Below are 17,215 nucleotides of genomic sequence, written 5' to 3'. Positions count from 1 at the left end.
AATTTGTTCAAGCTCTTCTCGTTATTTGTATCATCACCACAGCAATGAATGCTTGCTGCTCGCCCTCTCCCCCCAAACCAAAGCAGCACAGCAAATCCCTACAAACCCATTCTTTGCAACCCTGTCCTTGCTAAGGGATCTCAGAAACAAATTCAAGGACTCCCACAGGCCCACAGAAAGGACAGGTCAGAATTTTAAATCTTGAAATCTCTTTTAGGAGAACATTTGGGTGCTTTGAGCTGCTTCCAGGAGAACTGGGCTATCATGGGAGTGGGACACTAAAGGAGAGACCCACAGAATGGATTGGGCTGGAAAGGACCTTAAAGTCCACCTGGTTCCAGCCTCCAAGGGGGCTTATCTTGGCCCAGCCTTGGGAGAAATCCCTGACTTCCAGAGGACTTTGTAATGCCTGAACTGCTCCTAATGAGTGTCAGCCTCTGAAAGCCAAGCCTAGTGCAGAGCAGGGCTCAGGACATTCCTGCTCAGACCAAAAATGGGAGTGAGGGAAGCCAAAGGATTCTGTGACCACACTGGAGAAAAAAAAAAAAAAAAAAAGGCAAAAAAGCCTTAAAAAAAGTCCTGGATTTGTCTTTACACCTCCCCAAGTACATCAAAGCTGCAATCACAAAATCCTTGCAGTGGGGACTGATCCTTGCCTGGCCAGGAGTGAAGCCCTGCCTGCTGCTGTCCCTGGAGAGCTGAAAACCACAGCTGAGCTGCTGTAAACCCAGCAGTGCCCTGGCTCCTGCTGGCAGAGATCTCCCCAAGGGGATCTGGGGCCAGGATAATGAAATGAGCAGCTGCCCCCTCACTGCCCTGCAGGCTCAGCCTGCCCAGAGCTCCTCAAGGAGGTGGGACAGGGAGCAGACTTCTAGAATTTCACAGATTGGAACCAGCCACATGTGCTGCAGCACCACTGCCCCAAAACTAATTTATATATCCATTGTTTGCCTTTTTTCTTTCCCTTTTTCACTCCCACATCCTGGCTTACCTTGTGAATTTTTGGATATCAACACTGGAATTGGGTCAAACTCATCTTCTGTCACTTTTTCAGAGCCCTCAGGAGCATCAAAGCCTGATATCAGGTTAGTATCTTCTGCAGCATAGAAGAGAAATAAGGGTAAAGAAGCAAAGACAGCAGAGAGGCTGGTTAGAATTGCCAGGAAGTGTTAGAACATCTTAATGTTTTCAGAGACAGCACTTAGCAGCAGGAGTTTTTATTTAAAAGGTGAAATGAAGTTGGTAAGTCTGGGCAGGAAAGAAGAAAGGCAATGAAATACAGAAGTGGAGGGGATCAAACCAAACCAAGACCCAGAACAAAACCTGACCAGTCTGAAGGCTCAGCTGGACAGCTGGAGCTGTGGCAGAGGCCTGGGTAAGCTCCCAAGGACTGAAGGTGTTCTTGGTCATGAGCATGGTGTGAGAGCTCAGGCTGCCTCTCTGGCTCTCATGCACAGGGAGAGGAAAAGGGCTGGGGGAAAAAAACAAACCACAGAAGAAATTCCAGTCATCGACATGACACAAACCCCTGAGCTTTCACCCGCAGCAGTAAAACCAGAAAAGCAGCATGAAGTCAGATTTCCAGGGAGTTTACCTGCCTGCAGAGTGCTGGGAGAGGTTTTCTAGAGGCCCCTAGGGCAGTTCTGGGAGATAATTCCACTGATTTCAAACCACATCAGCTGCAGTTCAACACGGGGGAGAGGCACTCTCAACCATCTCCAGAGATGAGATGATTTATCCACCTCATCAGGCAATTATGTATTTTCAGAGTCTCTCACACTCCCTGGCCATCACTACTTGTTCCTTCAGATGCCTCAAACACCCTCCCAAATCTGCTCCTCAGCTCCTGTATGAAATGTTTCTGAAAGCCCAGCAAGGACACATCAACCCAACAGTTTCCATGAACAGAACATTCCTGTCTTACTCCTGCTGGGAATAAAAGATTTCCTCCTAAAGCTGACCAAGACTGAACAGGTTTGGGGAGAGGTGAGGCAAAAAAGCACTTGTGGAACTGCTCTGGGGGATCAGACCCAGGGAAAACAACCCAAAATGCTGTAGGAGAGCAGTGCAAGTGTCACACACACACAGGTCCATCTGAACAGGAACTGTCACTGTCACCTCTCTGTCCCCAGTTGTTTATTTGTGCCTCTTCCACCACCCTGGGAGCTCCTACAAGGGTCCCACTGCCATGGCATTTCTGCCCCCAGCTGCAGAGGCTGCTGCAGGAGCAGTGGCCAGCCCTGAGGACAGGGACAGGCTGGCCAATGTCACACAGCCCCTCAGTGACTTGTACCCACTCAAGCAGAAACATCCTGAGTTCTGCAAATGCAGGTTCAGGGACCCTGAAGGCTCAGCACCAATTCCAGGGCCAGCAAAGGACAAGGAAAGGCTGCAGTGGCAGGGCTGAAGGATCAGCCTCAGAGCCCAGATCCCACTGATAAAGGGTCAGAGCAGGGCTGCCTTTCCATGATCCCACTGATAAAGGGTCAGAGCAGGGCTGCCTTTCCATGATCCCACTGATAAAGGGTCAGAGCAGGGCTGCCTTTCCATGATCCCACTGATAAAGCACTGATAAAGGGTCACAGCAGGGCTGATTTTCCATGATCCCACTATAAGAGCAGGGCTGCCTTTCCAGCCCTCCTGGTCCCACTGGGCCAGGAGACTGCAGCTCCACAGGCTGATGACACCCAAGGACAGCAGCATTTGTCCCAGGGGAGTTTTAGATCACACCAGCACCAGGACTGGATAAACTAAGCCAAAAATAAAGAGTGAGTCTGATGTTTAGTTATAACCACACCCAGAGCTAAAAGTGAGGTTTGAAAAGAAGCCATCAATGAGTTCTGGAAGATTTCAGCACCTTGTCCCAACCCCTGGTACCATAGTCTCACCTTCCCATCCCAGAGGGAACAGCAGGACAGCCCTGGCAGAGCCATGCAGTAAATTCATTTTCTCATTCAGCCACAGCAGCACACCTGGGCTTTGCTGTGCCCCAGGATGGAGCAGTAAGTGCTCCACACACACTGCAGTGCAAAGTGAAGTGGCACAGGGGTGGACCACAGCCCTCAGCAATTAGAATGACTGCCTGTTTAACCCAAAAGCTCTGTGGAAAGCACAAACTCATTCTGAAGTGCCATCAAGTGTAAAAATTGATTCCAGGCTGTTTTTGCAGCAATTCCTCTGAGGCCAGAGCATTTCTGTTGCTATAGGGACACTCACCAAGTGAGCAAAGCACCCCCCAGCTCTGAGGGGCACCAGCAATCAGCCCTGCTGCTCTGGGCCTCTCTTTCAGGGCAATAAACAGCCCAGGAGCCCTGGCCCTCCCCTCAGGCTCCCATTCACAGCTGGACTCAAGAACTTCTCCTGATAAGGACAACGTTCTCTGGGGCTGGAAGAGCTCATCTGCCTGGGATGCTAACTGCAACAAACCACAGAAAATTCCTTTTGCTCCAAAACCTTGTGACAGACGATTATCAGGCTGCCTTCTGGAATTAATAATGCACAAAAACCACCAGTCTCAAATGTGGAAAAAGCAAACCCAGGATGCATTCAGTGAGGAAGGGCTGCACACAGAGCCCACCCTTCCTGCCTGATCCCACCCCATGGAAAACAACTCCACTTTGGACAAACTCTGTCTTTACACTCAAGCTGAATAATTGGGGTTTTTTTTCCTCCCTTACTACATCAGTGCACATTCCAAGTTTGAGCAGCTTGGGAAGAAAACAGAGCAGTGGCTTGGGGACAATAACACACCAGAACAGGTCAGAGCACGTGTGTCTGTAAAGCAGGGCTCAGAGCAGAGGGCCAGTTTACCTTTGTGAGGCTGAGCTGTGAAAGCTACAGGAGCAAACTCATCCACGAGGTCAGCAGCAGGGTTAGAGAGCAGAGAACAGTCAAGCAGAGAGTCTTCCCCAGTGAGAGAGTCTGGATCCAGGTGAGCATCCCAGGGTGGCATTGGACAGGACACAAACAGTGTTAAGCTCTCGTTGTCACATCCCCCTCACCCACAGGCAGGGGGGGAGCACAGCTTTGGGGCAAAGTCAGCACAAAAACTGCTCTTCCCTGTGATGGAGGAGATCCCACTGCTCTCAGGGAGGGCACAGAGCCCCAGCACCTCCAGCAGGGCTTTCTGTCCCTGTGAAGCTGAGCAAAGAACCCCACAGAGCCAGGTGAAGGGCAGAGAGAGAGGCTGCAAGGCCAGGGCACCCCCAGCAGACACCTCTGAGAAGAGCTCGAGTCCACATGCTGTGGGAAGTGGCCCAACCAAAAGGGCCAGGAGCTGCTTTGTGCCCCCCTGGGACATTCAGGGACTGCTCCTGAGCTCTAAACCACTCCAGGGAGCAATGCACCAGCACCTGCAGCTCTGGGAGGGTGGGCTCAGGGAGCACTTCCACAGACCCACAGAACCTCCTGAGTGGGAAGGACCCACAGGGATCAGAGCCCAGCTCCTGGCCCTGCACAGACACCCCAAAACCCCACCCTGGGAGCTGTGGCCAAAGGCTCCTGCAGCTCTGGCAGCCTCGTGCCTATTTCCCTCAGGGCAAGAACCTTCTCCAGCCCCCCCGAGGAGAGCAGAAGCCCCAGAGCAGCCCCCGTGGGAGCAGCCAGAGCTCCCTGAGCCCCCAGCCCCAGTGCCTGACCAACCTGTCCTGGTGGAGGCCACGGACTCGCTGTGGGACACGAGGCGCTGGGCCAGAGGGGCCTCCAGCCCCGGGATCAGGCTCTCCACAGCCACGGCAGCTTTGCCTTTCCACGGGGCACACGAGAAGCCAGAGGTTAGTTTGCAAGGAAAAGCAGAAGGAAACTGAGGCAGGAGTTGTCTGAATCTTTTACTGACGCTGTAGTGAGTGTCAGCTCGAGGGTTTGGTTGGTTTTGAACCTTGGTTTCAGCTTTTGTTCATTTTGATTTGTACAAGCCCCAATTTGAAACTGCCAGAGAATGGAACAGCAGGTTGGGACACCTGCCCTGCAGCTGAACAGGAAGGAAATATCCACGAGATCCTTGTCCAGCAAAAGGAAAGCAGTGACCACTGGAGTCCCCTTGCATTCAGAGTAACAGATCATTAAAATTCAGACAACTGCCAGGAACTGCCAAGGTAGAGGGAGTTTTAATATCACAGGGAGTGATGTCCTTCCTTTCTGTCAGAGGCACAGGGCACACCCAGCAGGCCCCACCCCACAGCAGCACAACCTGCAGCCTGCACTCACTGTGTGCAGAGCACCTGGCAGTAAATCACAAATCTGCAGCACCCCAGAGCCCTGACCTGCCTGGAGCCTGCTGCAGCCCACCTTCATCCCCAGCACTCCCCAGCTCCTCATCCTCCCCTTCCTCCTCATCCTGCTGGGGCCACGGGCACAAACCAGCTCAGTGCCTGGGCCACGGTCAAACACCAACTCTTGACCACAAATAAAGGTATTTTCACCATCCTCTTCAATCAGCAATTACCTTTCTCCTCCCAAGAGAACACCCAAGGCCCAGCAGTGCCACTGGCAGAGCAGAGCAGAGCAGCCACCAACTCCCCCTGCTCAGTGCCCACCCCACGGGGAAAAGGCAGCTCAGCCTCAGCACCACCCAGGGGCTGCTCTGGGAGCCAGGGGAGCATGCAGGGGGCACAGGGGGCACAGGGGGCACGGGGGGCACGGGGGGCACGGGGGGCAGTTACCATTGGCAGTGTCTGCCGTGCTGCCGAAGGGGTCAGCCAGAGGCAGCAGCTCGGGGAGCAGCAGAGCAGGCTCGGGAGATTTGAGGCCCTCAATCAGTTTTTCTGGGGCAAGCAGGAAAAGGAGGAAAGGAGGCAACAGAGAGAAAAGCAGAAGAAAGAAGAAGACACCATTAATGAGGAGCTCAGCTCAGGGCTGTGCTGTGTGAGAGCCCCAGAGCAGCACCTGCAGCACGGGTGGGAAATGGCTCCAGCACAGAGCCCTGAGTGCCCCAGGCTGCACAGGAGCTGCCAGAGCTCAGCCACCCCTGCCATGCCAGGGACACCTCCCAGAGCCTTGGCATCCAGGGATCCAGGGGCATTGGGATGCCAGGGATCCAGGGGCAGCCACAGCTGCTCAGTGCCAAGGCCTCACCTGCTTCACTGCAGAAATTCTCTCTTGAAGCTAAACCCACCTCCATCCCCTGCCCCATCACAACAGGCCCTGCCATGAAGTTTGTCCCCCAGCATCACTCAGGGCCATCAGAAGAGCCAGCCAAGAGAGGTGAGGACATCCTCACCCACCCAGGGAGCCACTGCACAACAGCCCACAGCTCTGCCACTGCCAGAGGTTTTACAGATCTATTCTTATATACAGATATAAGCACACAGATTCTGGGAAAAACCACGGTGCTCTCCCCACAGGTTCATTTTCCCTCCTGCCCCGGGGCACAGCTGGTTTTATGCACAGCTTTAGGCTCTCAGTGGTTCTTTGCCTGATTTTGTTTCTTGTCCCACAAGATCTTCTCTCCTGCCTCCTCCAGGGCTGGTGCTGACCTGCCAGTCCTGCTCCAGCAGCCACTGCACCCCTCAGTGCACCATTTAAAGGAACTTTTTCCCCCTTTCAGTGAGGCTGAGGAGTCCAACACAAACAAGAAGGAGTCAGGATGAACGGGGAAGGAGATGAGTGCCTCAAACCCAACAAACAAACCCAGATCATTCCTGTGCAGACACGTCAACAAGCCCCAGGATGAACAAGGTTAAGAAGAGGTGACCCCTCACAGAGGTGTTTCACCTGCTACAGCTCCTGAAGGCTCTCAGGGTGGGTCTCCATCAATTCCAGCTGGGCAGTGAGTGTTTTACCAATCCCTGTGCTCCCACTTGAAGCTGCTCCCTGTGGAGACCTCCTCTTCCTCAGTCAGCCTGTGCAAAACCTGACAGCTGCTTTCCAGCTCAGGGAGGTGAGGCTGGCCCAGCTCAGGACGAGCTGGCTGCTGCTGTTTCATTTTCTCTTGGGTTTTCTGCTCTGCCCCACTGCAGCCAGGACAGGTCTGCTGGGGCTGGGCAGCAGCCAGGGAGACCATGGCCAGCTTTTAGAAAGGGTCTGAGCTTAAGAGGACAGAGGGGGATTAAAAAGTGCCCTCCCAGCCCCTTGCTGAGGTAGAACCAGCCACACACTGCAGCCTTTAAGATTTGTCAAGTTCTCTGTTCCTCACAGTAAGAAATTACTGATTGTTTCCTGTCAGAGCAAGGAAAACAGCTGCAGAAGGAGCAGAGCAAGAGCCTGCAGCTGATGGGTCTTGGAGCATGCCCAAGAGGCTGATGGTGGCTCCAGAGCCTGAAAACCAAATCACTTCCCCCAGGAATGAAAGCAAGAGCCTCTCCTCTGCTTTGCACCAGCACAAGGAGGAGGTGCAGCCACTGAATTAACTCTGGGTTTGTACCTTGGGACGAGCAAAGAGGCCAAACCCATCATGCACTGGCTGAGAAGCACAGCTCTGGGCAATCCAGTGACAGTGCTGCCCTTTCCTCCAGACCCCTCTTCCCACACATGCACACACCTGATGGAGTTCAGGGTCAGCCAGTTTGCTCAGACTTTGAGCAAATTGACTTTCAACACCACTGCCAGAGATTCTGCTGCCATGCTGCTTTTACTGCTGGCCACACACCCCTTCAGCCACAAATACTCAGAAAGCATTTTAGGAAACACCAGAGTTAGGGAAAAACACCAATCGAGGTAATATCAATCGTATCAATATCAAAAATATCAATCAAGAGATGAGAGAGGCAAAGGGGCTTGGGGGTTAGAGCAGGCTATTAGAAAGAACAGGGACTCCTGACAACTTGCAAGTTAAAAGAGAGCAGAGGGCAGAGCTGTGTGCCAAGGTGAGGACACAGTGCCCAGCAGGCACGTGGCCAAGGCAGGAGGGGCACACACAGGGCTGGTACTCACTGCAGGGCTGGCACCCACTGCAGGGCTGCCCTGGACAGCACTCACAGCTCAGCAGAGCACACAGCAGAGTCCTTTCCTCCGGGGGCCAGCTGGGAGAGAGAGACACGGCGCTGAAAATCCTGCAGGGACATCACCAGCCGGGCAGGGACCTGCCACTGCCACAGCTGGGCAGGGATCTGGCACTGGCACAGCTGGGCAGGGATCTGGCTCTGGCACAGCTGGGCAGGGATCTGGCACTGGCACAGCTGGGCAGGGATCTGGCTCTGGCACAGCTGGGCAGGGATCTGGCACTGGCACAGCTGGGCAGGGATCTGGCTCTGGCACAGCTGGGCAGGGATCTGGCACTGGCACAGCTGGGCAGGGATCTGGCTCTGGCACAGCTGGGCAGGGATCTGGCACTGGCACAGCTGGGCAGGGATCTGGCTCTGGCACAGCTGGGCAGGGATCTGGCACTGGCACAGCTGGGCAGGGATCTGGCTCTGGCACAGCTGGGCAGGGATCTGGCACTGGCACAGCTGGGCAGGGATCTGGCTCTGGCACAGCTGGGCAGGGATCTGGCACTGGCACAGCTGGGCAGGGATCTGGCTCTGGCACAGCTGGGCAGGGATCTGGCACTGGCACAGCTGGGCAGGGATCTGGCTCTGGCACAGCTGGGCAGGGATCTGGCACTGGCACAGCTGGGCAGGGATCTGGCTCTGGCACAGCTGGGCAGGGATCTGGCACTGGCACAGCTGGGCAGGGATCTGGCTCTGGCACAGCTGGGCAGGGATCTGGCACTGGCACAGCTGGGCAGGGATCTGGCTCTGGCACAGCTGGGCAGGGATCTGGCACTGGCACAGCTGGGCAGGGATCTGGCTCTGGCACAGCTGGGCAGGGATCTGGCACTGGCACAGCTGGGCAGGGATCTGGCTCTGGCACAGCTGGGCAGGGATCTGGCACTGGCACAGCTGGGCAGGGATCTGGCTCTGGCACAGCTGGGCAGGGATCTGGCACTGGCACAGCTGGGCAGGGATCTGGCTCTGGCACAGCTGGGCAGGGATCTGGCACTGGCACAGCTGGGCAGGGATCTGGCTCTGGCACAGCTGGGCAGGGATCTGGCACTGGCACAGCTGGGCAGGGATCTGGCTCTGGCACAGCTGGGCAGGGATCTGGCACTGGCACAGCTGGGCAGGGATCTGGCTCTGGCACAGCTGGGCAGGGATCTGGCACTGGCACAGCTGGGCAGGGATCTGGCTCTGGCACAGCTGGGCAGGGATCTGGCACTGGCACAGCTGGGCAGGGATCTGGCTCTGGCACAGCTGGGCAGGGATCTGGCACTGGCACAGCTGGGCAGGGATCTGGCTCTGGCACAGCTGGGCAGGGATCTGGCACTGGCACAGCTGGGCAGGGATCTGGCTCTGGCACAGCTGGGCAGGGATCTGGCACTGGCACAGCTGGGCAGGGATCTGGCTCTGGCACAGCTGGGCAGGGACCTGCCACTGGCACAGCTGGGCAGGGATCCCTCACTGAGGAGGGGCTCTGCCTACTGACTGATGAAGGTTTAGCAGGTTAAAACAGCCCTGGATGGTGTTCAGTGCATGGTGCTCCTTGCACTAGGCCAGGGAAGGCACTGCACTCCCATTTATAAACTCTCCATTAATAAACTTATAAATTTATCAATGGGATTTACTCCACAATCCTCTTTATTCCCACTGCCCTGCTGAAATGGGATTGGTTCTCACACACCATGGGCAGGAAGAGAAGGGGAATAAATGGAATCAGGACTCTGCAAACACCACAGGGGTAACACTCAACAGTTGTGGATGTGGCAGTCTGCTCAGAGAGGGAAAGCTAGAAAAGCTTTCCCAGAACTGGCCTGGGAGACTTTAGGGAGCTGGAGATAAACAATGAGAGCCAATTATGATGAACAACCTGTAGGTGTTGTTTCTCTAATATCTGTTTTCTTGTTACTCTCAGAAAATTGTTTAAAAATTGGTGTCTTGTTAATTCTTCAATCAGGTGAAATGCATTGATTAAATGACCAATCATTTGTTAATTCTTCAATCAGAAATGAACTGATTAAATGACCAATCAGGCCCACCTGTCTCAGACCAGTGTTTAAAAGAAGTGGTTCAGTAAAGACTGAGGCACTTGGGCACTCAGTGTCATTTCTTTTTAAACAGTGACAAACAGTGGCTCCTGAAGGCAGCAAAACCAAGCAATTTTCACGTTCAAGACCTCCAATATTTGTAAAATAGTAAATTCTCCCCTTAAGATCAAACTGAAAGCCCAGACAGAAGAACACTGGATGCTCTTTACACTCATTTAGCTGGGATTCTCATGGTCTGCTGGCTTTGTTGCTTTAAATCATCACACCTCCAGCTTGTCCTCTCAGTAAATACAGCAATAAATCCATCAGGTTCCCACATGAGCAGTTGCCCTTTTGCATCTTCCCAACTCAAGATGTGAACTCAGCTCATTAGTGCACACCCACAGCTGCTGTGCATGCCTAATTGTGCATGTGCAATTACTTTATCTCAATGTGTCATCTTGGTGCAAATAAATCCTCAGCAGCAATCCAGTTGTTTATTACAGCTGTGACAAACACCCAGGCATAGCTGGGCACCCAGTTATCTGCTCAGAATTTATGGGCCTGCAGTAGAGTTATGGTGATTAAAGGCATCTCATCCAGTGTTTTGTTCTCCAAAAAAAAAAAAAAAAATACCCTCCTACATCAGCCAGAGTGACCCACAGAGAGAGTTCCCCTGACCAACCCCAGGATTAGTCAGTGGTGAAGCCTGAAATAAGCTCATTAAGAACAACTTGGCTCATTTTCCTGCACATACACAAGGAAATATGTTTTCAACATGAATATTTAATTCTCCCTTATTTTAACAGATGTTTTGCCATATTTTCACATCCCTCTTGCCAGCTCCTCTTCCTAGTTACAATTCCATTAAGAACTGCAGCCCTTACACAGGGGAGGAGGAGGAGGAGGAGGAGGAGGGACACACTGACACCACCCACTGCACCTGGGCTCTGCAAGGTCCTGACAGGCACTCAGGTGATGCCACCTGCTCCTCCAGGTGCCAGGGGGAAGAGGTTTGAGCTGAGCTTTAGCCAGGTGAAAACCTGAGCTCAACTCCAGGAGTTTGATCTTTTCTGCTGAATTTACAAGCAGACAAACTCCCTCAGTTTCAAAGCTACTGCTCTGTAGCCCTAGTCCTTGGAAATATTCATGAGCTTCTGGCCTCAGGTTTCACTTTAAAACAAACAAACACAGGAAATTGTCTTTTTTGGGTGCTCCAAAGCATCAGTGACCCAGAGCCTGGGCTAAGGACAAGGATGGAGTTGTGCTCTGGGGCTCACTGGTGTGGGACCTGTCACACACCTTCACAGAGGGCTGAGAGAGGATAAAAACATCCCCATATTCCAAATCCCACCGATTTGCAAATAAGCTCCTAAGCACTTACATAATCTGTGCTAAAAAGTGTTGGCTGCTGCAGTCAGAAATGTGCACAGAAAAGGCTTAGAAGCAGCACTGCAAAGTAAATGAAATAGCACCAACTGCACTGGAAAATCTTGCCAAATCAGAAAAGGTCACATGTAACTTGTGCTTCACAAGATGCTCAGATTTGCAACAGACTTTGGAAGCCAAAGAAACACTGACTCTTAGAGGAAAGAAAGATTAACAATAATAAAACCTACAATTTCAAGGTTGGAAGCCATTTGAAAACAGCTTAAGTCAGAACAGGTAATTAATCACCTGGGGGTTATTCCTCATAGAATCCTGGAATGGTTTGGGTTGGGAGGGACCTTAAAGCCCATTCCACCCCACCCCTGCCATGGCAGGGACACCTCCCACTGTCCCAGGTGCTCCCAGCCCTGTCCAGCCTGGCCTTGGGCACTGCCAGGGATCCAGGAGCAGCCCCAGCTGCTCTGGGAATTCCATGCCAGCCCCTCCCCACCCTGCCAGGGAACAATTCCCAATTCCCAATCTCCCATCCAGCCCTGCCCTCTGGCAGTGGGAGCCATTCCCTGTGTCTGTCCCATCTGTTGTCACCAGTTCTCCTGGAGCCTCCTCTCCTGCAGACTGAACAACCCCAGCTCTCTCAGCTTTTCCTCCTAGGAGAGGTGCTCCAGCCCTCCCATCACTTTTGGTTTTGAGTGCTGAGCTTCCAAAGACACCCACCCACATTTGTGGCATTAGGAACAAGGAGATAATCCCATGAAAACCATCCCCAGTGCCAGTGAGCCCAGCAGAGCCTGGCAGTGCCCAGGATTTCAGGTGTGCCTGAACAGAAGCAGAGGATTCAGAGGCCAAAACAAAAGCCAGGACTCTGCCCCCCCTTCCTCCCCCCAGCTCAGGTTACCTGGGGTGTCAGATAACGGGAGAGGAATGAAAGGATCAGGCACAGTCAGAAGAGGAGGGCTAGAGTCCAAACTCAGAATGTCTTTCGTTTTTTCAGCTGGTAGAGAAGAGGAAAGGAAAAGAAAAGAAAAGAGAAGGCAGAGTGAACAGAGAAAAGGAGGAAGCACAGAACAAAACCCCAGCAGAGGCACAGCCCCAGCTGTGGCCTGACACAACCACACACAGGCACACTCTGACCAAGTGTGCTACTAAAAAGGATAAAAACCCAAACAAAATGACTGTTACCATGCAGTTCTCCAACACGATTTGACCCACAGATCTCAGAACATTCCCTGGCAGGGAGGAACTGTTATCTGCCTTCACAGCAGCACAAAAGGTGAAAGGTTTCACAAAGGACACACAGTCTGCAATAAAATCTGCAGCACTTTGCACCAGCCAGGCTGGGACAGGTTCCTGTCTCTGAGAAAGAAAGAGAAGGGCTGGAAGTGCCCAGCCCAGCCCCAAGACACCTTCCTGTGCCAAGCCCCAAGGCTGGGAAGTCAAGGGGCACACTTTGAAGACAGACACTGCAGGAACTGACCAGGGTACAGCAACCACAGAGCCCAGGGCACACAGATGCTCCTCAGGCTTTGGAGAAGGTGCTTTACAGCTCAACGTGGAGCTGCTGCTGCTCAGCATCATCCACAAAGGCTGAAGGAACACCAGAAACTGCTCACAGCTGGACAAACCCAGAAAGCAGCTCCCCAGGAGCACTCCTGTGCCAGGGAACTTCAACTCCTTAATTCTCTGGTAAGAACCAACACACCAGGCTCAGTTATAAGCTTTCCTAAATCTCCTTTTATAAATAGAAATAAGCACAAATGGATTTGTCACTCTTTGCCCCACAAAGGCTTCTTCAGCCTCTTCCCAGACTCCTCTCACCAAGAGTTGTTTTGTTTCTGTGGGGAGGCATCAGCCAGGAGCATTTGTCACCAGGGTGAGGATCCCTGGCTTCTGGAGCTGCTGGAAGCAGCTCTGCACCTCTGTGCTTGGCAGGTCTGAGCTGCCCCAGTGAGAACTGAGGCTGAAGGAGCAGAAATGAGCACTCACCAAGGGTCTTTGGCACAGAAGGTGCTGCTCACAGCACAACCTTGGGACACAAGGACCAGAGGAGAACCAGACAAGGTCCCACAGGCAGAGAAACTCCTCAGACCAGCCAAGGTGGAGCCACACAGCCCAGCCAGTGCAGAAATTACTGCCTTCATCACTTTACATGTCAATTATGAGACTGTGCTCTCCTCCAAGGACTTTCCCTGCTCACTCATCCCTGCTGCCCTCCTCACTCTGCAGCAGAGATGTTACCCTTGTTCCTCTGTCCTCCAAACAGAGCAGCAGGTCTGACCAGCACCTCCCAGCCAGCTCCCCCACTGCACATGGCAGGTTTTACTCCTTGTTAGGAGCTCCATGGAACTTCCACACACTAAGAAGCTTCCTTGGGAACTCAGGGCTCAGTTTCTTCCCTCACCACAAGCCCCACCTCTGCCTCCCCACACTGTCCTGCCTCTGCCACCCACCTGTGACATTCCCTCCTCTCCTGAAGTGCCAACCCCATTCCCTGCAGCTCTCAGTGCCCACACACTCTGTTTGTATCAGTTTTCCTTCCCTTTCAAAGAGGTTCTGGCCAGGAGCTGCCCCCTCCCATGCTGTCCATGCTCCCAGACTCACCTGGCCCAGCAGGGAAGGAGGAGCCACCAAAGGCATCTGCTGGGGCTGTGGGGGCTGCGGGCTGGAAACCTGGCATCAGGTTCTCTGTGGAGCTGCCTGCCTTTTCTGGAGCTTTCCCTGGAAAGCAGACCCAGAGTTAGGGGGAAACCTCTATTCTGAAACTTCTGTTTACTCTGAAAGTAGGCTGCTCATCTGTATTTTCAAGCCAGTGCTCCACTAAGTGACTCAAGGCCCTTGCTGCAAATCCCAACTTGCAGATGAAGCAGGGTTTAAAATGCAGCTTCCACAGGTACTTGAGTACCAGTCAAAGCAGCTGGCACCTCTGCCTTGGAGGCACCACTGAACTGCAAACAGGAAGAACCTGGAAGGATTTAGCCAGATGATTGTAATAATCCAGGGCACCTGAGCAGTCCCTGTCCCAAAGCATCCCCAGCCCATGGCACCCTCCTTTCCAGAGCAGGCAGGTGTTAGAGCACCCTGGGCACCTACCATCCCCCAGCTTTGCAAAGTCCTTGTTCAGCAGCTCCTCAGCTGTCAGCTTGGAGAAGTTGTCATCATCAAAGGGGTTCCACGTGGACACGTCAGGGGGGTTGTAGACATTCTGCTGTGAGGTCCTTGGCGAGCCCGAGGGCGTGGTGGAAGCAGATCTGGATGGGATCACCCCAAACAAGAGCCATTAACCACCCATCTGAACACCCTGGCCAGCACTATCAGCTGGTCCTAACCACTACACTCTAATCACTTCTAATGGCTACACTCTAATGACTTCCCAATTAAAACATACAGTGTAAGTTACTGCAGTCCCGTGCTCAGAAGCCTGGGAGCACTGAGGCTGAGCAGCCACATCTCAGGAGTTAAAACCAACAGCCAAAAGGCTTCTTTTCTGTAGACACTGTAAAAGTGACCTAGCAAGTACTCCTAGGGAATCAGAGCTCCATTAAGATCTCCAAGACCATCAAGTCCAACCTTCAGGAAGTGCTGGTGTCAAGCAGTGAGAACAAAGTGCACAGCAGGGCTGTGGCTGAAATGCCACTGCCTTTTGTGAGCCACAGAAGGCCCTGGTCACCCAAAGCTTTTTGGGAGCTCAGACAATTCATCAGGACTTTGGGGCAAATTTTCCAGTACTTCTTACCGTGCCCTAAACTGAGGTCTTGAAGGCAAATACTCACTCAGAGTTTTGTGCCTACCTCCATTCAGAGCTTTGCACCCAACACCTCCCAGAGCCTGACCCAGCCTTCACTCCACACCCCACACAGGGCCCTGGGACTACTTGGACTTGCTGAGGGTGAGCCCCAAAGCCCTGGGCACTTACTTGGAGTTGTTGAGGCTGACCAAGAGCTGACCCCCTCCAGGCCCTGGCACCTACTCAGACATGCTGAGGCTGACCCCCAGGCCCTGGCACATACTTGGACTTGTTGAGGCTGACCCCCAGGCCCTGGCACGTACTTGGACTTGTTGAGGCTGGCCTCAGCAGCCGCAGCCTGCAGCAGCTGGGTGGATTTGCTGGCGGGCACGCCGAACACGGCGCTGTGGGTGACGTCGCTGAGGATGCGGCGGTGCCCCGCGCGCTGCGCCTTGGGCGAGGACGGCGGCGTCAGGGAGCCCAGCTTCTGCCCCTGAGCCTGCTGCTGCTCCCTCTGAGCCTGCACCTGTGCCTGCCAGGGGAGGAAAGGACACTGAGCTCGCTTAGAATGGCGGCCACGGGGAGAAAACAGCTCCTGCTGCAGCACCCTGCATGCCAGTCATGGACTGGGGGAGAAAACAGCACCCAGCATGCCAGTCATGGACTGGGGATGGTCTGGAGGGGAAACACCACACAAACAAAGGGATTTGCAGCTCTGCAGTGTTTCAGGATTACTGAAATGGCACAGGCAGAGAGTCTCTCCCCTTTCTGTGGTGCAGCTCTGGAGGCAAAACCTCCACTAGGACTTGGCAAAGCCCTGGCTGGGCTCAGATCTGCTCAGGGGCAGAGAGGCTGAGATCCAGAGCAGAGGTGGAAAGACTCAGATCAGCACTCAGGAGCTGGCAGAGGAGCATTTGTACCCAAGTCCCAGTGCCCCAAGGTCTCACCCCCTGCTCCTGTGGCTGTGCTGGCGGTGCTGTGCTGGGCTGGGCCTGGGGCTGCTGCTTCTGCTGAGCTGCTGCTGCTGTGGTCTTCTGCTGCATAGCTGCCTGCTGGGCCAGCAGCTGCTGCTGCTGCTGCTGCTGGTAGTAGTTCTGCATCAGCTGCTGCTGCTGTGCAGGCGCTCCTTGCTGCATCACTGGGAACTGGGAAACAATTGCTGGTTGGAGGTGTGGAGCACCTAGACCAAATCCTGCTGGAGGACTGGGGACACACAGGAAATGCCTAAAAGCTGCACCCACTCCCCCCAAAAGAGCAGGAACTTGCCATAAACACAAAGCTGCAGCTCTGCAGACACAGCTGTGATGAACCCGGCGCACACACCCACCTGCTGTGCCTGCATCATCTGCTGCTGCTGCTGCTGCTGGAAGTAGGCAGCCTGCTGCTGCTGTTGCTGCTGCTGCTGCTGCAGGAGCTGCTGCTTCAGGAAAAGCTGCTGCTGCTGATGCTGAGGAGTGGCCTGGGGCTGTGTCGAGGGGACCTGGGGCTGTGCCTGGGGCGCTGCTGCCGGCTTGGCCTGGGGCTGGGCTGGAGGCTGCTGGGGGGCTGCTTTTGGCTGGGGGGCACTGGCAGGGAGCGAGGGCTGGGCACTGCCCAGGGCAGCCGGGCCTGCAACTGGACAAGAAGCCAAAGGCAGCGTTAGGTCACTGCCCTAGGCACACGGGGAGCACGGGGACACGTCGCTCACCCTGTGGCTGAATGGCTGCCTGGGCTGTGGCTCTCTTCCTGGGTGTCAGGGCTGGCTGGATGGGCAGAATCCCAGGGTTGGGCTGGGTCTGTCCTGCTTTAGGTCTCTGCCGGGGTGCTATGGAGGTTTCTGTCGTGGGGATGGGGTCTGTGAGCCTGGTAAGGAAGGAGGAGAAGGAAGGGCAGTGAGCACGGCCTGTGAGCTGGGCAGCTGGTGCACAGAACACACAGCAGGGGCAAACACTCACCCACACCTCAGCTGGGTGTGACTGACAAAGGTGAAACACCCATGGGCACCCAGGCACAGTAAAACCTCCTGCATGCATTCACAACAATTAATCCAACACTGTCGTTCTGACTTCTCTGCCAGCCGTGGCATCTTCTGCTGGTGGACAGCTGGGACTTGTCAAAACCACTCAACTTACATCCAACTATTTCCTACAACATATTGCTTGAAACCACCCAGACTTCTGAATGAGCAC

General features: G+C 54.0%; 1 protein-coding gene across 11 annotated transcripts in view; it reads right to left on the bottom strand.

Annotated features, from left to right (window-relative positions):
* AAK1 (AP2 associated kinase 1) overlaps positions 1-17,215 on the bottom strand; it is a 60,419-nt gene that overhangs the window by 6,893 nt on the left and 36,311 nt on the right. For 2 of the 11 annotated variants that reach the window (XM_041424927.1, XM_041424933.1), the window contains exons 11-21: positions 16,735-16,889; positions 16,375-16,661; positions 15,995-16,192; positions 15,371-15,579; positions 14,414-14,571; positions 13,925-14,041; positions 12,222-12,317; positions 5,661-5,762; positions 4,642-4,743; positions 3,811-3,921; positions 992-1,096 (exon numbers count right to left, since the gene is read on the bottom strand). In XM_041424927.1, the coding sequence (XP_041280861.1) occupies positions 992-1,096; positions 3,811-3,921; positions 4,642-4,743; positions 5,661-5,762; positions 12,222-12,317; positions 13,925-14,041; positions 14,414-14,571; positions 15,371-15,579; positions 15,995-16,192; positions 16,375-16,661; positions 16,735-16,889 (1,640 nt within the window). Of the gene's footprint in view, positions 1-991; positions 1,097-1,121; positions 1,472-3,810; positions 3,922-4,641; positions 4,744-5,660; positions 5,763-7,869; positions 7,959-12,221; positions 12,318-13,924; positions 14,042-14,413; positions 14,572-15,370; positions 15,580-15,994; positions 16,193-16,374; positions 16,662-16,734; positions 16,890-17,215 lie in introns of those variants that run through there. The other 9 variants (XM_041424929.1, XM_041424935.1, XR_005954119.1 and 6 more) reach the window with 8 other exon arrangements.

The sequence above is a fragment of the Onychostruthus taczanowskii genome, unplaced genomic scaffold, assembly GCF_017590055.1.
Source record: "Onychostruthus taczanowskii isolate IOZ18803 unplaced genomic scaffold, ASM1759005v1 scaffold84, whole genome shotgun sequence".
NCBI lineage: Eukaryota > Metazoa > Chordata > Aves > Passeriformes > Passeridae > Onychostruthus > Onychostruthus taczanowskii.
This window is presented reverse-complemented; position numbering and strand designations above follow the sequence as displayed.